General features: G+C 41.2%; 1 protein-coding gene across 1 annotated transcript in view; it reads right to left on the reverse strand.

The window, feature by feature from the left end:
• The window catches only part of LOC130076851 (B-cell scaffold protein with ankyrin repeats-like), a 76,919-nt gene that overhangs the window by 19,119 nt on the left and 34,047 nt on the right, over positions 1-23,753 (reverse strand). Inside the window, exons 7-8 of the mRNA XM_056242123.1 lie at positions 14,776-14,969; positions 988-1,048 (exon numbers count right to left, since the gene is read on the reverse strand). Of these exons, the coding sequence (XP_056098098.1) occupies positions 988-1,048; positions 14,776-14,969 (255 nt within the window). The remainder of the gene's footprint in view (positions 1-987; positions 1,049-14,775; positions 14,970-23,753) is intronic.

Raw genomic sequence — 23,753 nt, forward strand, 5'->3', positions numbered from 1 at the left:
CATTATTTCATTGAGTGAGTCATCACATGCAAAATGATCAATTCAGTTGTCAAAATCTGTCAACATACATTTATGTTCTCCAAATGTATATGAGATGGAATGTAAAATTGGCAAATGACTTGCTATAGTAATAAAATAGGAATCACAATCTTATCAACCAATCAAGTTTAGAAGCATATATAGGGAGGTCATTTTCTGGCATTTTTTTTGTTCACTATATATGTAAGATTTACATGTAAGAAGTGTGTAAAATTGACATGCAAATGGGAATGTTTACATGTAACAAAATACATGTACTGTATACATAGAAATGTGCATATTATTTTTATGTGTACTACAGTATTGAATTTTCCCAGTAAACTTTTACCTATACTGTTGTGATACACAATATCATTCAGCTACATGAAATTAAATGTTTAGGGTGAGTTATTCACAGAGTGGTGATGTACCACAAAACTAATGACTAAAAATAATGACAAATGTGTTTGAAACAAAAAAACTTGTTGAATTGCACAAATTGAAAAAAATTAATGTAATTGTACAAAACAAATTAATTGTATTTTTAGGGCTTGCATTTTTATTGGATGAAATTCAACATGGTCGTATATTTAAACTGTGAATATTTCAAATCAAAACATTTCAGAAACATTTTCAGTATTAAAAATTCAATAATCCATATTCACCTTTAAGACTTAATTTTAAAAATATTCGGTCTGTTTAAAAATACAACTTATTTGATGAGAAATTTTCAGTCCATTTTATTTCGCTTTACAAATTAACTTCCACAAATTCAGTGGTTCAAATTCAACACAAAACTCAACATTGCATCTAAATAAAGAAAACCTGCAACTTTTTATTTATGGAATTGTATAAGCAATGTTACACTTGCTACTGGTCTGAGTATCAGCTGATATTCGAAAGAATAGCACTCTTGCTCATGATATTGCTTAAATATACAAAGTATTCATCATATTTTCACTAACATACCTGCTCTGCCCATCAACTCATATACACCGGTGTCAGTGTTGCCATCATTGTCATCAAAAACCTATGAGAACATTGTTAATGACACATGAATGACAAATGACAACATTTTAAAATAGCATATATTTGACCAAAAAGATCAACACAATACTTGTTAAATGTTTAAACATCAAAGTAACATACATTTTTGCAAGTGCTTTAGAAAAGAGTAAAATGTTTGGTTAAACTGCTTGATGTACATCAGGGGCCCGTTCTTTGTACGTTGCTTAAAACATCCGAGATCAAACGAGACATCCAAGATAATATCATCGTGCTCATCATGATCCGGCTAATTAGGTTCTTCGAACACTCCTGCCGGTTATGATTAGTATAGCTGGATTGAGTTATCTGAGATAATTGCGCGTTCATGCGCTGGGTTAAAAGGGAATATGTATCGATAGTAGAAACATTGATCAGCAACGCTGCTATTGGCTGCTCACCGAGGCCAAAGAGCGCGCTCAGTTTTTTTCTCCACAGAAGAGCAAGAGTTATTGCTTAAAGGATATGCAGAATTTGAAAACTTAATTAAAACGCCAGGGAACACCTCAAAGTGTGCAAAAGCCAAGAGAGAGGGCTGGCAAAACGTAGCAGACAAATTAAGTTTGTAGTTAGATGTTTTTATCACTTATTAAAGTCTATATTTTGATATTTTAATAATTTCTAAATAATTAATAACTTTGTTCATTGTAATGTCAGAGTCACCACCCACTACTAGAACATGGGAACAAGTAAAAGTGAAGTACTAGAATATTCTACATAATAGTAATTTCTACTAACTAATCTCTTTTAAAAAGGCACTGTTAATAAATGTTTGCCTGTTTATAAAAGCAACCAAGAAAAAGGCTGAGAAAAAAGAAAAGAAAAACAAACAGGTGGTGGTCCTGCACCCCCACATTATACCCAGGCAGAAGAGCTGACCCTTGGGATGAGTGTGAACCTTGTGGAGGGCATCCCTGGGTTCAGCTCTTCCTCAGACACACAGCCAGAGGCCAGGAGCAGAACACCTTCACTGCTGGTAAATTAACTTTAAATGATCCTAGTACACTGTAAAATAATTTGTTGCTGCATTAAATTAAGTAGGCCTATAATCCAAATGGCTGTCCAGTCATATCAGCTGTTAAACCTTGAGTAGCAATGAATTGCTTTGACTTGTGAAAGTCTACATGTGTGACTGTGAAACTACATAGTTAATGTAAAAAAAAATATGTTGCCATGAGTTATTGATCACATTTCCCCCCAGTGTACTTCATTGTAATGAAATTGTGTTTTCCTCTCTTGTGCAGTATTAAACAATACACCAACACTTTTATGTGTTCCCAAGCAAGTGGCTGAAGCATGTGCAGTAAGTGGACTTTTTCTAATGTTACATCAAAAGGGAAGAAAGTAGCTACAACACTTTGTAATGCCCATTTCCCCCCCCAAAATGCACAGGACAGTGAAGAAACCCTCTCAGGTATCTTTAAGTGCATAAATAACTTTACTTAATTTACACTTGAGTACCTATTATTTCTAATATGAGTTGCAGGAGTCCACATCTACAGAAGAGTCTGCACAAAGCAGTGATGCAGAGGTGGGCAGTGTTGTACTTTTCCTTTTAATTTTTGATGCATAAGCCATGTGTTTGACAGGTTTACCCCTACCCCTAGAAAACAGAGTATTTTGAAAATACTTGACAACTTAAAGAAAAAAAAAACTGGCACTAGAGATAGAGTTGCTTAATAGGAACTTCAGAGTAAGTGCTAATATATTATTTCACACAGAGTACAATATATATTATTTGCAGGCAAAAGATGACTTGATCACTGGCTTTTCTTTACAAAGAACAATTAAAATAAAAATCAAGGAACTAAGGCATATTTGTCTTGTCTTTTATTAAACATTAATGAAATGTTTTATATTTTTTCTGATGGTGCAATGTTGTGTAATATGGCCCATGCAATGTCACAGGCCCTGTCAGGTGCAACCCTCAGACTTTTCAGATACTTTAGTTGGCTAAAGTTCACTTCATTGTGTGCCCTTGTCCTGGCTAGAGCTGCATTGTAACTGGTCTGGGGTTTGGGTCAGGGAATGGGGTCATAAAACACCTGTCTCCAAGCAGGATCCTGTTGTAATCACCTGTTTAATGGAAAAATTCAGTTCTGTTAGGATAAGCATTCGTGTATGTAATACAGTGAGCTTGATATTTATATTTTTCCTTACCACGTTCAAATAATGTGCATAAATCTCTGAAAATTCTTGAGTCATGCACAGATCCTGGCCATATTTGTGATATGGAACTTAGTCACACACCATCTAAGAGATTTTAGTCAGTCAACTGCCTTTTTAAAATTTGATATAATACTAATCTGGATAAGAATCGCAATAGTAACTTGCCTGCACTGTTATTAAACCCCGACTCCGACGAGTCGAACATTTATGCGTTTCCAACAAATTAATGATGTAAACGACATCTTCACGAGTCATGAGAAAAATGATATCTCTCAAAAAGTACACTATCGCGCTGCGCTAAAAGACTTCCCGTATCAGCTCCGCTTAAAAAGCCGCGATCTAATCCTGTTAACATGAAATAAGCCTGCTCGCGAGCAGGTTCAAGCTTGCGCACCTGTTGCTATGACAGCAAGTCCAGGATGAGCGTCGAAGAACCAAACAATCCAAGATCATGCCAAATCGCCAACAATCAAATCCAGCTAAGTGAGTTAGCGACGTACGAAGAACAGGCCCCAGGTCTTCTATGATGATACAGATCTGAATTTAAATTAGCTTGAGTATTAGAAAAGAGAAGATAATATGTCGTTTACTGACAGACTGTAAAGTTGGTCAGTTCAACCAATTTTAAACAGTTAAAACAATAAATACAAAATGATGATAGTAGGCACACTACAAAGTGTTAACTTAAGTGTAATGCACACTTCTTTCTTACTGCCGCTCTCTGTCTACTGTTCCTTAGCAACCTGCTACTATTCACTTGTGATAATAGCCTCCACTTCTTTCCCTTCAATATTGATTATGGACATTATGCATTCAGTGTTATGAATATATTCATTAGAGTAGAAAGGGAGAATTAACAGATAAACAAGACAAGCTAATTACACATCACAAGTTGAGGGGTTGTGAAAGACAGCTGCTTTGATGTTGGACATGAGTGTAACATTATCATTTATCCACAAGTGCTCTCTTGTTGTGATAAATAATTTAAATATTTTTCTGTTGTTAGATAAATAATCTGACATGTCATCAAACTGATTGACAGACAAGCAATAAAAAAGACCAAGCTGTGGGTTAAGTCACCATGTTGCTTATTAAAACTATATTTGGAAATGATTTGGTTCAGTTTCAGTTTTTAATAACCATGTTTTCAGATGCATGTTTATGGCACTGCTCTTGTCCTAAAGTTACACATCTGATCTAGTGCATGACTAAAGTGTAAGCTAAAAAAAACTCTTTCAGCTGAGACTGACAATCAATGACAAAGAGTCAATTACAAAGTGTGTATAAGACAAATAAGAACCTTCCTCCTAAAATGTAATATATATAGATATTAGTATTTAATTTTTGCCAAAAACTTTAATCCGAAGCAAATTATTGGGATTTTCTCGGTGTCACGATTTGGGTTGACGAGAGACGAGGATTCAGTTGCAGAGTAATTTATTAAATGACAGAAAGGCAAGGTACAAACTCCAAAGCTCTGATACAAACAGGAAGGTACACAAGAAACACGTAACTTTGTACAACAAACTAGCACAGGACTGCAGACACAGGGAGATTAAATAGGGCAACAAACAAAAGAGGTAACAAGGTAGGCAGGTGGGGGAAATTAACCAATAACGCGATAAGAAGGGCGGGGTTAGACAATAGACAGGAGAGCACATGGCACAAGGAAATAACATGACAGCCATGTGCTCACAACAGACCAGACAAACACAAACACATGACAAACCGGGAGTGTCACAGCTCTGTCACTAACCCAAGAGAAAACCCAGACAAGGGTGACAGAACTGTGACACTCGGGGAATCAAAGCCATAACCTTTGCATCATTAGTGCCATTCTACAGGAATTACAAGGCATTGCAAGAACTCTAAAACATTTCATAGGGCAATAAGCTATTTTCCTTTCTGCCTGCTGCTTCTCCTTCCAGCCATACATCTGACCTGGGCAGGACATGTTAATGTGATTGAGAGGGGAACAATGAGACATCAATATATATATATATATATATATATATATATATATATATATATATATATATATATATATATATATATATATATATATATTTGGAGTATATGTGATTCTATGTATCAATATGTATTTCTCTTCAATCAAGCAGCAATTATGGTGACATTGCCAAATGGTCATAAAGTTTACCCTAACACTAGCTATATCATGCTTCAGGCTTCAGTGGGGTTAAAATCCCCCCTCTATAGCTTTTTAATTTATGATTTTTAAATCAAAACAAATTTATTTTACCATTTATTTCAACACAAATTATGCTGTGTCATTAATTACCAATGAAAATACATTTATTTACATTAATATGGATTCTGCCATATGGAAACCTATATTGTGTACCCTTCCTAAAACTACATTTAAAGACCTCATTGTGGCATCACATCACACCAAGTGACACAAAGTTTTTCTGTGAATGCAGTTTGAGTGACTGAGAATGGAAATGTACCTCAATAAAATCACAGTTATATTTATTAGCATGCAAAAATGGTCATATTTGAAATCCAAATTGCACCAAAAAGCCCACAGCTGAATTGTGATAAGACCATGTTACTCATCTATTTTGTGAATATGTCATTTGAGTCAGAAAGTGTCAACAACGATATACTTTAAAGCAAGCTAAAATGTCTTATAGGGGAAATGTGTAAAGTTGATTTGACTATTATACACTAACTGAAAGCCCCCACTGTTAAACATTACAGAGAAGGATGCTGTGAGGCTGTTATTCAAATATCAAACAAATCTCAGTGCCATGCCAGTATCCTGCTGGTAATAATGCATTCATTCAATGACTGTGCTCCAGTTGGACTAAAATCGCAATACAATTTAATGGCTGTTTGATGAAGGATCATTAGTAAAGATGGAACAAACCATGGATGTTCAAATGTAAAGGGAGACTGTTCTCTCTCTGAGAAAGTCGAGACGAGGATCTTTTTTTCCGTTCTTTTGTACCCGTTTATTCTTCTTGATCGTTTTAAGGGTTTGTTCACTCAAAAATGAAAATTCTGTCATCATTTACTCAACCTCGTGTTGTTCAAAACCCGTAAGACTTTTGCTCATCTTTGGAACACAAATAAAGATACTTTTAATGCAATCTGAGCAATTTCAGTCCTTCTATTGATAGCTTTGCAACTAACATTTTGATTCTTCAAAAAGTTCATAAACTAATCCAAAATAATTGAGTGGTTTTGTCCAAATTTTCTGAAGAGACTTGGTCACTTTATATGATGAACAGATGTAATTTAGGCTTTTATTCACATATAAACATTCATCAGTATATCAGAGCTCGAGCTGAAGCTGCTTCATCGAGCCCCTCATCAGTGGACAGCAAGCCAACTAAGTTTAACCTAATACCTTAAAGACAATATGGGCAAACTTACTCATTGAAGGACCCTTAGAAACCAATCCACCCCTCGTATCAATATGGGCAAACTTAAAGACAATATGCAAAATATGCACAAACATTAAGCAATTCCACTCCTCTCCATTCAGGATTCAACCTACATACTAAGTGCATGTCAACCCAAAGCTATGCTGGACTCCTGCAAAACATGTCTACCTTATAAAATGGATAATATTCTTTTAATGGCAGCATTAAACTTAAAATTTGAGGTTATTCGAGATTTCCGATGTTCTTGGTACTTTGGGTCTATCAACACTGGGAGTTGTATTAGTGTGGGGTGTAATGTTCTAGAGGTGACATGCTAATGTAAAGCAAACTGAGCTGTCACTGAAAGCTTACTGAAGTTAATTTAACATAATTTATATTATGTGGTGTATTAAGGGAGTTAGCACAGATAACACTTTCTTTAGTCAAAAGAGACCGCCTTCATCCATAACACTCCACTAAATGCAAAATGGAATATTTAAACTTCAAAATGGTATACTTAAACTTCAAAATGTTGATTTTGTTTAAGCAAAATGTTTCTGACAGCTCAACGCAGTGCTGAAGTGCCAACTAGCCTCTCCCTATGGAGGATCCCTATTCCAGTATACAGATAAAGCGTTGTGGAAATTAGGGTTCACGTACCAACCCCGAAGTTATAGAATAAAATAAAATTCTGTATCAAAACTTATAGGCAAGACAAGTCGTTTGTTTAGGCATGGTTTGTAAGGAATTAAGGAATTTGTAAGGAATTACAAACCTGCGCACATATATTCAAACGCACATAACTATAGAATCAATTCTTAATGCGCACGTGAACGCCATCAGCATTTATCACAGGTTCGCGTTTAAAGTCTGTTTAGAGAGAACGGTGTCGTCTTAGCGGCCCCTAATTCAATAACAAATGATCATTTCACCGTAAGTGAATCAATCAAACCTAACTTTAGCTGGAAAATAACATTATTCAGGAACCGGTATAAAACCAAACCAATCTCTGTTACCTTAAATTTTATTAAGTTTATCTCTGTAAAGCTGCTTTGAAACAATCTACATGGTTAAAAGCGCTATATAAATGAGGATGACTTGACTTGACTGTTTGTCAGTTTCTAGCTAATTTTTGACCAGCATTGCAAAGCTTACCCTGAAGGGCTTAAAGTGCTTGGCCCTGTAATGGAGCTGACCTGATGTTTGTTGATGTGAAATTTGTGATGATTTATACAATTCTTGCACAAAGGTTTACCAAATAGAATGTAAAAGATATCTGTGAACCAGCCCTTGATCTATGGAAAATATGACATAACAACAACAGAGCATTTGCATGGTAAAAATAATTACTGCAATACAATTTCTCTGCTTTTTCCCCAGTTCAAAACCTCCACAAATTAACCCATACAGAGAACCATCTGTATGAGAGAATGAGAGGGTTACACTTCTTTAGAATATGGTGAACAAATGAATAACACAAAATTAACATTCTAGTAACTACTATTAACTATCAAGAAACTCTGATTAACAAATTAGTAAGTAATAACTGCATTAGTTCAGTATTAGCTAAACTGTAACTTCTCTCATACCTCTTCATACCTTTCAACTACAGTTTCATAATCAATGTGAAATGTATCAACATGCAAAATAACATTTTAACCACTTTTACAACTAAGCTTACATATTCAAAAGTTAATAGCAGACTTATGATTAGGGTAAATTGTTAATTTTGTTAAATTTTAGTACATCAGTCCTGTTACAGCAGTTAACTATGGATAATTTGAAAGAAATTGCTTTTTATTAGGTTTTTGGGACGTTGTTCCTGTGGGCAATTATTGGGCATCCCTCTGAACTTCACCCTTATTTGTATTCATTTTCCCTGCCACATTATTATTACTACTTAAATAAAGAGAAGATAGCTTAGGTGAGATCTGATCTCACCATCATTGAGTCTGTCTGTGATTACAGTACATGAAGAAACAGAAAAACTCAGACTAAATCCAGAAGAACTGCGGCAACGTCTCCAAGACACTTGGAGAAACCTACCAGCAAAGCTACAGTACTGTGAAACGTTTTAGGCACTTGTGTAAAAGTGCTGTAAAGTAAAGAGCTTTCAAAAATAATGTCATAAATAGATTTTATTTATCAATTAACTTCTATTAACTAAATCAAATCAATATTTGGTATGTCCACCCTTTGCGTTTAAAACAGCTTGTGTCCTAGGTACACTTGCTCACTTGTTGATATTTCCTACTGACACAATACAGCAAAATATATAAATAACTGGCTTAAAACCATTTATTTTTTGGTGAAAATACAAACGTGTACAGGCTTTTGCACAGTAGCCTATTGTTCCCATTCAGTCAGTCACGTTCGACGTTGTGTTGATACTGAAGTAATAGGGTTTCGCCTGGGAGCCCAATCACCTCCAAGTGCAAACTAAACGAGCCAATGGACATTGACCAGTGAGATTTGCATGCTGAGTCACACCCACCCACATATACAATAAATTCATTCATATTTTGCTTTGGGGCCAAGCGGTTGTGACAACGATCACTCATTCCAATCTTCCTTCTATGAAAGCATTTCTTCAGAGAAAGAGCGCACAGCTAAATTAATTGCTAAAGGGGAGTTCATCTCCAAAAATAGCTATTGCTTTGAAAGCAGTTCATCTCTCTGCCGGTGTGAAGGCACATCCAGCAGGGATTCCCATCCAGCCTGCTGTGCACGGATAAGTGCAGCGTTTCACCTCTCGGTGCTTTGCCGTTCAGAGCAGGCAGGTGGCGAGCGTCTTTTTAAAGATGTTTTTCTGTCTGTGTTTTTCTGGATGCGGTCGTTTCCTGACTTCATTTGACGGCCATGATCGCTATCTCACGTGCCTGGGCAAACAGCATGCTGAGAGAGCGCTCGTTGATGGTACATGCTCTCACTGCAAGAGCATGTCCATGTTGGCACGGCGGTCGTGACTCTTCTTTAATACAGAGGTATGAGTCCTTCTCATAGCAGAGCCACGGGTCTTGTTAACACTTTGGGAGACCAGAGGGTTACAGTGGGAGCTCTTTCCGCTGGGCCAGCCCCCACAGACCTCCCACTCCTCTAGCGTGCCATGTGCCGTTGAGTGGCCGAATGTTGGCGCAAGTCCCTCTCGTGGGGCAGCTATGAAGTAATATATGATAATCCATATATTTTTCTCTAGTGTAGTGTTACTGAAGTGTTCCTTTATAACGATTTATAGGCCGCCTGCTATAGGCTATTGTTATTATTATTTTGTGCAGCCCTACACGTATATGCCTACAAGTCACAACAAACCTGGTGTTCATTATATATATATATATATATATATATATATATGCAATTTTATTTTATAAAATTGCAATGTAGAGTTCCCTTAGTCAGACTTGACGAGGACTGCAGCTTCACAACACTGTTCAAGTCTTTTACACCTTTTTTTACACCTCTCCTCATTCTTTGTGCAATGTTCCTCATAATGATAGGGCCTTATAGCACCTGATAGGGCCATGATGGGAGGGTCTTTCTCAGGTGTGAAACAATATCAGTATTCATAATGATTCATGCCCTCCTCGCATAGACCTTTCTTACACGAAACATGTCTTACAAATTTTAAATCAATATATTGTTTTATCTGAATGAGTATGCAGGATGATTTTCATATAGTTTTGAAGCAAATATTCTAGGCTACGTGATACAATTTTCAAAAGTCTTGTGAAGAAATAATCAGTATGGGTTTCATGACCTTATTTCAGTGACAATCTTTTTTTTTCACAAACCACGCATAAATGTCATTATCTCAAAACTACAAACTTTTACATACATGCTGCTGACATATTATTGTAGCAGAGTTTGTGCTGAATACATTTTAATAAGACTTTAGCCATGAAAATGTCACAAGTAACCAGTGGCGGCTCCAGACAATTTTGATTGGGGGGGCAATGGGGGGTCCTGGTCATTTCAAGGGGGGTCTCATGAAAACCAACAAAAAATACAGTGGACACGGCTAATAACTGCATATTGCTGCTACTTAACAAATGGTAAATGGTAAATGGACTGCATTTATATAGCGCTTTCACAGACCCAATGGCCACCAAAGCGCTTTACATATTGCCTCACATTCACCCATTCACACACCGACGGTTTTTTGTTTTTAATTAATTAATCAATTGCAGTTTGCAAACAATATGCTCAAACTTTAATTGCCATAGCCACACCCATGACAGAAAACATATTTACAAAATAGTATCCTCCTCATCCTCCAATTCCTCGGTGTCCTCTGTTTCCAGTCTATACTAAGAATTCCTATGAAAAATTATTTACAAAATCTTCTGCAGGACAGTTCAATTCTTTACAATAATATAATATATTATAAAAGAAAATTAAGCTGTTACACTGAGATGGTTTAGGAAATCCATAAAGTGTTTTTGTACAGTCAATTAATTGTACAGGCAGCATTAAACCATCAAAGTTAAATGATTGTTTATAGCTTATGAATTTCCTAGCCTATATTTTCTTTAGCAGGGGGTTTCAAACTTTTTAATGGCAGTGAGCCCTAAACAATACCCTTGTGAGATTCTTTATTTAGGCTTATAATATAATAAAATATATGCCCAATATAATATAATATAAAAAAATGAATTGAAGTATTTGAAGTGATAGTTTAAATGCTTCAATTTGTTTTCATATTATATTATTATAATATGAAAACAAACTGAAGCATTTACTGTAAATAGCTAGATCTAATAGCTAAATATTTTCAAGAAAAGTCAATATGTGAACTCTTTTATAGTAGCCTAATCTAACCATGCCTGAAACTATTTAAATCTATGTAAACTAATGATGTATTTTGAGTTTGCACGCGGGTGGGTGTGTAATTGTTACCATTCTGTGTCCATCATCCGTTATTTCCACCACTTTAATCAAACCACTCTTCTTTAAAACATGATATTGTGATTTTATTTCAAATGTCTTTGCGTTTCTCGTCGCCTCTCGTATTGAGATATTTGGTCCGCACACACGACTCACTGCCAATCACACGCGCTCACATCATTCTCTTTCTTTGAAACATGTTAACTGCACTCACCAGTTTGAGCACTGCAATTATTTCTCACATTCAATCAAATGGATTTCCCCACACATTTCGCGTCAGTCCTCCGCGTGGCATATTATTCTTTTCTGCGCGGCCGCGGCATCAGAAGTGCACGACCGCGCACGCGCGCAGCTTAGAGGGAACGTGATTCTTATGTTTATATATTTTGTATGTCGAATAAATTATTAATTATTATTGTTCTGCGTAGTTTGAAGATAAACATTTTTAAATATTTATCCCGGATATATATATTTTTTAATCAGGAAGGGGGTGGGGGGTCAAATGGGGGGTCAAAGCATTTTTTGGGAGGGTCTTGAGACCCCCCAAGACCCCCCCTGGCGCCGCCTCTGCAAGTAACAGACATAAGCACAAATGTCAGAGCATGTCATACCTCCAGGACCCAGAAAACATCTGGACCCCAGAGGGTTAAACAATATGTCAAGGGTGTTGGTGCCAACCGGTACTGGAAATTCAGCGTTGAATTTGTAGTCAGGAATGACAAGTGCAAGTGTGGAGACTGTTTCAGCTTTTCCTGCAATTTTTTCTGGGAAATGTATGCTAACTTCAGTATAGCCCAAGTATGGTACAGTCTGTCCCCCAGCTCCTTCAACTTCAATAAGATCATTAAGAAAGAGGAATGGAGAGGATGACAAATATGTGTCGCAAAAAGACTTGGACACAGTGGTCACCTGTGACCCTGAATCAAGAAGCGAGTTGCAAACTTGTCCCTCAAAAATGATATCAGCTATGCATTTAGGACAGATTATGCCAGAGATTAACTCACTTTCATGAGTAGGAAGACTTGAGTGAGCTTGACATCTTGCTTCTTTTTGGTTCAGTTCATTGGGTCATTCTTTGCTACAATGGGCCCTAGTATGTCACGTTTCTGAAACCCCGTCCAGTTTAATGGCACTCCCTTTTTCACTTTCCATTCATCTTGTTTCACCTTGAGCTCTTTGTACTTTTGGTCCAGACTCGCTTTGTTGATGGAACCTTTACATGTCCTAGTTATGTGGCCATCTTCACCACACTTGTTGAGCTTGCATCTCCACTTTAGGTGTCACAGTCTTTGGGTATTCTGTTAATTTGGACTTATGTTTCTTCTTTTTCTTAGATTTGGCGGATCTAAGCTGCATCTGGAGATCAGCCACCTGTTTTCTCAAAGCCTCTGTTTCCGAAATATAGGTCTGCAACACACTTGAGTCTCTGTAAGGAGACATGTCAACAACAGATTGTATGTGAATTAGAACTTTGTGCTTCGAACTGCCTACGTGTTGTTGCATTCTTTCCAAAAGCTCTGCAAAGTCTGGTTGTATCTTGGCTTTGGATTCCAGCTGAAGGGTAAATATTAACGAATGATCCCAGCAGCCACGCTGAAATTGTTTCAGCAACTAAATATCTGCAAATGACTGCTTTACACCATTTCTCCTAACCGCAGTACTAGATGCTTTCTCACCAGGATCTTGGTTGGTGTTCAGGAATCAGGCAAAGATTTCATCCCTATCATCAACTAACCCATACGCAGAGTCTAAGAGCTTCACGTAGTCTCTAGGACGAGCTGGAGAACCAAGCTCTAGAACCACATCGGAAGCTGGTGGTAAGAGGCTTTCTAGGATTTTCCTTCGCTGGATATCTATTGGAAGAGAATCCTGCAACAGAAGGTCAACATGAAGACACCAGGTATCAAAGTAAGCTTCATCTGGGAGCTTTGGTACTTTTCCTGAGAAGGAACGCAGCCATTTGGAGTGTGTCTGTGCAGAAAAGGCAGCATTTTTGATGACATGCTAGACCACACTGTATCTCAGGAGGGTTTAGGTCATCATTGTTAAGTGTGTTAAAGGCAGGCTTTGGCATATTTTTCCTCACAGCAGGATCAGACTTGCTGTCTGAGCTAAGGGCACGTGACTTTGATTTTGGCTTCTTAAATGTTTTTTATTTTTTATTCCTCTTTGGAATAAAGTCACTGTTTTCAGAAGAGACCTCTTCGGGAACAGCATTATCACTGTCATCACTTGACTCAATGGACAAACCTTGCACTTGGGTATGGGGCTGTGCAGAGAGCTGTGCTAACATTTTGATGTTATCTGCAAACCATGCAACTGCTTAACATTAAGCAGTAATTAATGTTCAAATTAACATTTGAACTCTCTCTATTGAAATTAGTATCACCATTCGAGACGCAAGTCTCACCTAAGCATCATCCTAATCTACATCTCTTTCCCTTGACCCGCCATTCCCCCGTTCCTTCTCTCTCTCATGCTAAGATCACCTAAAATTCACCCAATAATGTATATGGTTTAATGTGAACAATTATCATACAACACTATACATGTTTGGTATCATTTGAAATGTCTCAGTGCGACTGGTACAAAGGTATCATTCCAACAGAAGTAAACCAAAAAGGTAATAAGGTGTGGAGAGTTTAGATATATCTCGTTAACCCTTCAAAGTCGACTGACTCTAGAGCGTCAAAGTGCGCACCCCTGACATATCTATTAATAGCTTCGGAATGGATTAAGGTATTAACTTACTTTTTTTTCTATGAAAAAGCTGACATTCGTCTGCGTAATAATGAATAGACTGTGTTGATTTCCGCGAATGATAAGCCTTCCGTATTTGAGTGCAAATCTATAGCATTTTACCGCAAAACAGAGAAATGGTACTTTACCCTATCTAATGATATATAAATCTGTTGGTGTGTGAACCAATCACAGACCAATATAAAACAACAAGGACGTTGTCAGCTGTTATCAATATAACACCATGTCCATTTATCTACTGTTGGCAAGAGAACTGGTCCCTGACTGAGCCTGGTTTCCATGGCTTTTTCTCCATTTCTATCATCCATCCATTTCATTTATATCCTTCTATCACTCTGTCACCTTTGGCTTGCTTTGTTGGGGACACTTAATAATATTATTGATATGACTATACTGACACTATCGGATGAGAACAAAACTTGAACTGCACTGAATAATGACACTTTTGTCTTCAGACAATAATTTTTTTTGATAAAAAAAAATTTAATAACTATGTTTCAGAAGTTTCACTCACCAATGACTCCTGTAGGAGGATGTAGAGCTCGTGTCCATGTACATGTGCGAGATCCAACGGCGTATTTCCATGACTGTTGGAGACCTTTAGGGCCTGCCGGGATCCAGGACACTGCAGCAGAGCACTAGCCAGATCTCGTAATCCATGCTGGGCAGCAAAATGCAGGAGAGTAGGAATGTCCTCTGAGCTACACTCTGGTAAAGAAAATCAATGCCGTTTTGTCAGGTGACCTAAAAAATGTGCTTCATGTTGTAACATTTTATTTTACTGGTTTTATTTACTCAGTCTAAACTATTATTTTAGGTTATACCAAATAAAATAATTTCCGTGGAATACATTTCCAAGTTTGACAGTGTAGATCTAATTAAAAGTGCTCCATTTAAATGAGTTGACTTTCAATAATTTGTCACAGCGAGGTAGACAGCATCTGTTCTCTTAGATCATGTTTTCCGTATTCATGGCGTCTCGGTGAATGTGGTCACTGACAGGGGTCCCCAATTTGTGTCTAAGTTTTGGACAGAGCTCTGTCGACAGCTTGGGGCAACTGCGAGTCTATCCTCCAGGTATCACCCGCAGATTAACAGTCAGGCCAATCGTGCTAACCAGGATCTGGAGAGGGTCTTGCGCTGTGTGGCGTCTGCGGAACCGTCATCTTGGAGTTCCAGATTAACCATGGTCGAGTACGTGCATAAATCCCTCCTGGTTTTATCTATGGGTTTGTCTCCCTTCCAGTGCTGTTTAGCCTACCAGTAACCGTTATTCCCCTCTCAAAAATCTGACGCCATTGTTCTGTCCGTGCATGCATTTATTCAGAGATGCCTCCGTACATGGAGGATCGCCAGAGAAGCAGTGATTCGGACTGGCAACAGGAACAAGGCATCGACGGACCGTCACCTTACTAAGCCCCACATGTTTGGTCATAAGGTCTGGTTATCATCCCAGGACATTCCTCTTAGGCTTCCCTCACGTAAACTGGGGCCCAAATTTATTGGATCATTTTTATATCACTAAGGTGCTCAGACCGATGTTGGTTCAACTCAAATTAACCCCGTTTAAATATAGATGAAGAATATCTCTAAGATCAAGCCCGTCATTTGTTTCCCCCTTTAGCCCCAGACCTCTGTCCCTAGACTCATCGAGGGGTCACCAGCTTACATGGGACGTTTCCCCCTTTCTCTATCAAATTTATAGGCAAGACAAGTAGTTTGTTTAGGCATGGTTTGTAGGGAAATTACAAACCTGCGCACACATATTCAAACGAATATAACTATAGAATCAATTTTTAATGCGCATGTGAACGCCATCAGGTCACAGGTTCGCGTTTAAAGTCTGTTTAGAGAGAACGCCGTCGTCTTAGTGGCCCCTAATGTAATAACAAATGATAATTTTGCTGGAAGTGAATCAATCAAAACCAACTTTAGCCGGAAATAACATTATTCAAAATCGCTATAAAGCCAAAACAATCTCTGTTACCGTAAATTGTATGTTTATCTCTGTAAAGCTGCTTTGAAACAATCTCCATTGTTAAAAGCGCTATATAAATGAAGATGACTTGACTTGACTTGACTTGACGGTGGCTCCTTGATGTCAGACGAAGGGGTAGAGGTCATCAATACCTGGTAGACTGGGAGGGCTATGGTCCGGACGAGAGATGCTGGGTTCCAGCTAGTGCAATTCTGGATCATCTGGATTGCGCTCTCATCGTCCTCCGGGCGTTTGAAAGTGATTAATGCGCATATGTCAGTCAGCACGGCATCGCACATCAAGTTCGTAGAGATAGATTTATTCAGTCCATTTTAAATTCTGATTCTGGCCGTTAATTCATAAATTCATAATTAAGAACATAATTTAAGCGTCAAAAATATATGTGTGCAATTCACAGCTGTTAAATTTAATAAATGAAGCGAAGCTAGGGCTGTCACGATGTTAGATTTTTCACACCACGGTTATTGTGGCCAAAATAATTCACGATATTTTTTTTTAAACGATATTAATTTTTTTTGCATTTTTACTTCTTGCGTTCTCAATATTTGAATGCCAAATTTTGTGAAGACAGACAAGAATGTGAAGTATATCTGATTTTAAACTGGAGCGAAACACTGTCTGAATGTTTCCTGAAGAACGTCTCAGGTTACTACTGTAACCATAGTTCCCTGAGAAAGGGAACGAGACGATGCGTCACTTGACGCTTTGGGAACGCCCCCAGCGTGAATGCGTCTGAGCATCAATGTCAACTAGTCCAATGGAAAGAATGAGCATCACGGGCGGGTGACGTCATGACCAGGAAGGCATAAGAGCACATCCGGTGAAACGCGGCATTAGCTTCAAAAAGTCGAAGCAAGCCGATCACAGGGATGCAGGAAGTATGGCAGGGTGACGCATCGTCTCGTTCCCTTTCTCAGGGAACTATGGTTACAGTAGTAACCTGAGACGTTCCCTTTCGAGGGAACTCGCGATGCGTCACTTGACGCTTTGGGAACGAGAATACCCAAAACGCCAGAATTCCAAGTGCCTGAGTGTCAGTCTGTTGGAACTAAGCACTAAGCACCTGAGAACCTGGGGCAGCATCCAGGTCCAAACTGTAAAACCTGACGAATGTGAGCGGTGAGGACCAGCCTGCCGCATCACAAACGTCTTGGAGAGAAACCCCAAATAACAAGGCTTTAGAGGCCGCCATACCCCTCGTTGAGTGAGCTCTGACCACCAAGGGACACGGATGGTCAGAGTACTCGAATGCAAGTGAAATAGCCTCGACTATCCACTTACTAACCGTCTGTTTAGAAGCAGGAAGACCCTTCTTAGGTGATCCAAAGCAAATAAATAACTGGTCGGACTTCCTCATTGAAGATGTCCGATGAACATAAGTATCCAGTGCTCGCACTGGACACAAGAGGTTCAGCCTTTCCTGGTCCGCAGATGTAAAAGGAGGAGGACAGAAAGCCTGCAGCACGATAGGCCTCGGAATCAAGGTCGGCACCTTAGGGACGTATCCCTGTTTCGGATATAAGAATGCCTTGACCATCCCCGGTGCAAACTCAAGGCAAGTGGGGGAAACCGAAAGGGCCTGAAGGTCTCCAACTCTCTTAAGGGACGAAATAGCTAGTAGAAAGATAGTCTTAAGGGTAAGAAATTTCTCTGAAACCGAATCTAAGGGCTCGAATGGAGCCCTAGACAGGCCTTCTAGTACTATTGCCAAATCCCAAGCTGGCACCCTAGTGCGAGTTGCAGGCCTCAGCCTCAATGTGCCACGAAGGAAACGTGTAATCAGGGGGTCTCGACCCAACGATGTACCCCCCACCAGGGCGTGGTAAGCCGCAATGGCCGCCACGTAAACCTTAAGTGTGGAAGGACATAAACCTGACGTAAAGCGCTCCTGCAAGAACTCGAGTACTGTGTTCACAGAACAGTTAACCGGATCCCACTGATGTCGGTGACACCATACAGAAAAAACTTTCCATTTCAGCGCAAATAGTTTCCTAGTAGCTGGAGCTCTGGAGCTTAGGATGGTCTCAGCAGCCTCAGCTGAGAGACCACTCTCTATGAGTTGGGCCCCCTCAGAGGCCAAACCCACAGGTTCCAAATCTCTGGTCGAGGGTGAAATATTGTGCCCCCGGCCTGAGACAGAAGGTCTCTCCTGATCGGGATCTCCAAGGGAGGACCGTCTAAGAGATGGATCAGGTCCGCAAACCAGATCCGACTCGGCCAGCGTGGTGCTACAAGCAGTAGGCTTATTCCGTACTGGCGGACTCGTTCCAGAACTCCTGGGAGCAGAGCAACAGGGGGAAATGCGTACAGACGTAGCCTCGGCCACGTCTGCACCATAGCATCCAGCCCCAGGGGGGCTGGGTGAGTAAGGGAGAACCAAAGTGGACAGTGCGTCGTATGCTGAGACGCAAACAGATCCACCTCTGCTTGGCCGTAAAACTCCCAAATTTTCTCCACCGCCCATATTCTGGTCCCCAGGAATATACACTGCCCTCAGGGAGAGTACCTTCCCCAGAGACCACAGGAGGATCTGGTGCGCCAGTTTGCAAAGCGGACGCGACCGCAGACCCCCCTGACGGTTCAGATAAGAGACCACTGATGTGTTGTCTGTTCGTACAAGCACATGATGGCCCCTCAGGTCTGGGAGAAACTGTCTCAACGCATTGAAGACAGCCATCATCTCCAGGCAATTGATGTGCCACGAAAGATGATGACTTTTCCACAGACCCTGAACCGAGCGGCCTTCCATTACCGCTCCCCAGCCGGTGAGGGAAGCATCTGTCGAGATCGTAACACGATGGCAAAGAGCTCCCAATACCGGACCCTGGGTTAAGAACCAATGTTTCCTCCATATAATTAAGGCACGAAGGCACCGCCGCGTGACCTTGATCATACGAAGTGGGTTTCCCCTCGGGGAGAATCCTCTGGTCCTTAGCCACCACTGTAAAGGTCTCATGTACAGCAGGCCAAAAGGTATCACGTTGGACGCTGCCGCCAAGAGACCCAACAGTCTCTCGAACTGTTTCACAGTGCGTGACTGGCCTAGCTTTAGCTCTTTGGTGGCTGTCAGGATAGCAGCTACACGAACGGGCGATAGAGTGGCCCGCATCGTCACTGAATCCCATACCACACCAAGGAAAGTGGTTCTCTGTACTGGAGAAAGAACACTCTTCTTGGCATTGAGCCTCAACCCCAACATCTGCACATGAGCGAGAACGACACCTCGGTGCCGAACCGCCAACTGCTCTGATTCCGCCAGAATCATCCAGTCGTCGATGTAGTTCAGAATACGTATGCCCTGAAGCCTGAGAGGGGCTAGAGCTGCATCCACGCATTTCGTGAACGTGCGGGGTGATAAAGCTAGACCGAAAGGAAGAACCCGATATTGGTATTCTTTGCCCCCGAAAGAAAACCTTAGGAACTTCCTGTGCTGAGGGAGGATGGAGATATGGAAGTAGGCGTCCTTCAGATCTATCGTGACAAACCAGTCCTCGGATCTGATTTGAGTCACGATCTGTTTGAGTGTCAGCATCTTGAACTTGAGTTTCTGTACTGAACGATTCAACAGACGAAGATCTAAAATGGGACGCAACCCCCCATCCTTTTTTGGAACAATGAAATAACGGCTGTAAAAACCCGACTCTCTGTCGGGTGAGTACACCTGTTCTATAGCTTCCTTTGCTAACAGGGCCTTTACCTCTTGCTCCATTACCAGAGCCTGCTCGGGATGCACCACTGTGGGCAGCACCCCGTTGTAACGAGGAGGACGAGAACCAAACTGGATTCTGTATCCTTTCTCTACAATCTGCAGGACCCAATGAGAAATATTCGGCAGAAGCTTCCACGCTGCCAGAAAATTTACTAAGGGAACCAGCCTCTCGAGGCTGGTCTCTGGTGTTATCGAGACAGCCAATTCCGGAGCCTGAAACATAATGGCAGGAACTAGCCGCTCTGAACTGGCCGCTCTAAAGCCCCCCTCAGAGGGCGCGAAACCGATGCTGTGCCGCAGCATAGCATCAGCGACTCGCTGGAGACCGCTGCGCCCTGAAGCACCGAGGGTGGCAGGGTTGGCAGAACGGGCTCGTGAGGACCCCGAAATGGAACGGGCACCGTATGATGAGGTGTACACCGCTCTATTTCGGTTCGGGGCTGTCCTCACAGGCCTGATGCATGAACATCAGGACCTTTTTTTTTTCTGAGCCGAAGTCTTCTTCGCCTGAAGAACGGTCCTCAGATCCGGCTTCGACTTAGAAGACTTCGGCTGAGAGGGTTGCGTCTGTCTCCAGTTTCCACGTGGAGGTGCACGAGACGCAACACTCTCTTTCTGATGCACACGATATGATGAGCTAGATGGCTGGGGCTGCTCACGCCCAGCAGCCCCAGGGGGCTGGACACGGCGAGGGATAAACTTTTTGAAAGCGTCCGCTTGCTTTTTTGACTCCTGAAATCTCTCGACGACCGTATGGACTGCGTCACCAAAGAGACCAGAAGGTTCAAGCGGAGCATCTAACAAAAAAGCACGATCTTTTTCTTTAATCTCCGAAAGATTCAACCATAAATGTCTCTCAGTAGCTACCAAAGCTGCCATAGACCGCCCAATTGCTCTGGCGGTCTTTTTAGTAGCCCTGAGAGAAAGATCGGTAGCCCGACGAAGTTCTCGAATATCGTCATGACTAACTCCCTCACTATTATCCAGATCCCCCAGCAGGTCAGCTTGATAAGCCTGAAGCACTGCCATAGTATGCAGACGTGGCTTTGAGCGGTCTAGTGGGCAAAGCCGAGGCTTTCAGAGATGATGCGGGACCAGGGGAGAGATAGCTAGCTAAATTCTGTTCCGCCTGGGGCATCGCCTCATAACCATACTCTTTCAGCCCTCTAATTTTTGAATAAATTTTAACTTGAGGGCTGAAAAGACGTGATGAGTATGGCTTATTCCATGATTTAGAAATCTCATTGTGAAGATCAGGAAAAAATGGAAGCCCTCGTGGTGGAGATGAAGCAGTAGAAGATAAAAAGCGCTCATCTAATTTACTCTTAGGACGAGCGCCCCTCTTATCAGATGGCCATTCAATCTTTAATTTATCTACAGCCCGCGACATAACATCCACCAGCTCATCATATGCTGGGGAAATAAATTGTGAATCTCTTTCCCCCATGTGTGTGCTTTCACTCTCCAAACTCATCGCATCGACCTCCTCGGAGGAAGAGCAATGAAGTAATGGAGGGCTCTCTCCCCGGGCGGAAGAAACCGCAGAGCGTGCTTCCGACACCGGGGGGAGAGCGCTGGATCTCTCGGGTAAGGAAGGAGAAAGAGCCCTCGGACCCGTCTCCAACCCCTCCGAAAGTTCCTTTTGCGATCCCCAGGAATGCATTCTCCGCGCTGCCTCAGCAGACGCGGGTCCTGATCCCTGCGGATCGCGAGCCTGCCCACTCTCTTTATCAAAGAGTGACAGGCGAGAGCGGAGCATGCGAAGCGGTAACATCTCACAATGCTGGCACTCAGCCCCCTCGAAGGCTGAGACCGCATGCTCCACTCCCAAACAAATGACACAAAGCTCGTGTGTGTCCGCACCCGTTAAATAACGCGGGCAGGGAGAAGCACACTGTTTGTACACTTGTTTAGTTTCCATCCTTTTCCGCAACAGACAACAGTAAATAGACAGAGACAAAATGACACAGATCACTTGCTGAGACACAGAAGCTAATGCCGCGTTTCACCGGATGTGCTCTTATGCCTTCCTGGTCATGACGTCACCCGCCCGTGACGCTCATTCTTTCCATTGGACTAGTTGACATTGATGCTCAGACGCATTCACGCTGGGGGCGTTCCCAAAGCGTCAAGTGACGCATCGCGAGTTCCCTCGAAAGGGAACTAAAAAGCTCTTAAACCTATTGATGCGCCGGTGCAAGTCATGCAGATTTGACCATAAAAATCAAGTGCAAATACAAATACAAATGAGTAAAGAAAACGGGGTATTTAATAATCACCCTTTATTTAAACATATGAAAACAGAAACCCGCTGTTAACAGGTTAATGTCACATTTCCCATTTCATGACTAGTAAAATAATCGCAATTTACTCTCTGTAAAATAGCGTAATCCGCAGGGTGATGGACACGGATATGGGTAAAAAGGTTGGTGGTACACATTCTGCAGATTGGGCTTAAGGGGGTCGCACACCGGACGAGAAGCGTAGCTCCGCACCGCGTCGCGTGTAGCACACTGGACGCACACTTTCTCAGTTCATGGCCAGCAATATTGTTATGTTTAAGGACATTATGAAATTAAGATAATGGGCCCTATTTTAACGATCTGAAACGCAAGTGTCAAAGCTCAAAGCGCAAGTAACTTTGTGGGCGGATCCCGGCGCTGTTGCTATTTTCCTGGCGGGATAAATGCCTCTTGCGCCTGGCGCAAATCTAAAAGGGGTTGGTCTGAAGTAGCTTCATTATTCATAGGTGTGGTTTGGGCGTAACGTGAAATAAACCAATCAGAGCGTCATATCACATTCCCTTTAAGAGCAGGTGCGCATGTTGCATGGCGGATTGCTATTATAACGGCGGATTTACCAGGCGCGCGCCAGGAGCGGTTCATAGTCGAGGAGACCGACGTTCTTGTCAGGACCGTGAAAGACAGAGAAGTGACGTTGTATGGGGATGGGAGAAACCCACCCAAATCAGTGTCGCTTAAACAGGCGTGGGAGGAAAAAAACGAAAACATTTTTTACATCTTCATGGACACCACAATGATTTCCCTCATGTGTTAATATTTTTATTTGTTATAATGTATGATTTGCAAAAATAAAAACTGCTGCATCTGTGTTGATGAGAGAATCAAAGTGTATGCGCGTTACATTATGGCCAAGCATGCGCGCTTAAAATAGCATTATGAACAACGCGCAACGCGCCACTGACTTTAGACTAGGTTTTTTCTGGTCAGGGGCGCAATTGTTTTCTGGAACTGCAAAATAGCACTAGGGAATGTTTGCGCCGAAACACGCCTCCTTTTTGCGCCGACCCGCCCAGGGAGCACAAGTTAATTTCCTAGTTTACCGACGTGCGTCTGTGGAGGGAAAAGCTCGCTTTGCGCGGGTGCAAAATACGAATGATACATGCGTCGGTGTACAAAGTCAATTGCGCTGAGTGCAAGATAGGGCCCAATGTCTGTACTATGATATGATTGTGCTGTACAATTAAATACAATCGTTGCTAAGTCTGCAGTCTGAACACTTTACCTCAGTCTGAGCGCATCCGTTAACTGAATGAATTGAGAATCTCACCTGAAAATCCGAGCCATTGCTGGCACCGCGGACAGACGAATAGTGCTGTCGGTGTGTGTAAACTCGAAAATAAATAGAAAATAATGTGTTTGAATTTTAAAGACGTGGCGCTGCGCTTCTCGTCCGGTGTGCGACCCCCTTTAAGGTGCTGTTTTCTTTGAAGCCGAAGAACTCCCATACTGGCAAGCTTAATAGGTTGGTTTCACGTGACGTC

The sequence above is a fragment of the Rhinichthys klamathensis genome, unplaced genomic scaffold (genome assembly GCF_029890125.1).
Source record: "Rhinichthys klamathensis goyatoka isolate OS25496 unplaced genomic scaffold, OSU_Roscu_1.1 h1tg000695l_1, whole genome shotgun sequence".
Taxonomy (NCBI): Eukaryota; Metazoa; Chordata; class Actinopteri; order Cypriniformes; family Leuciscidae; genus Rhinichthys; species Rhinichthys klamathensis.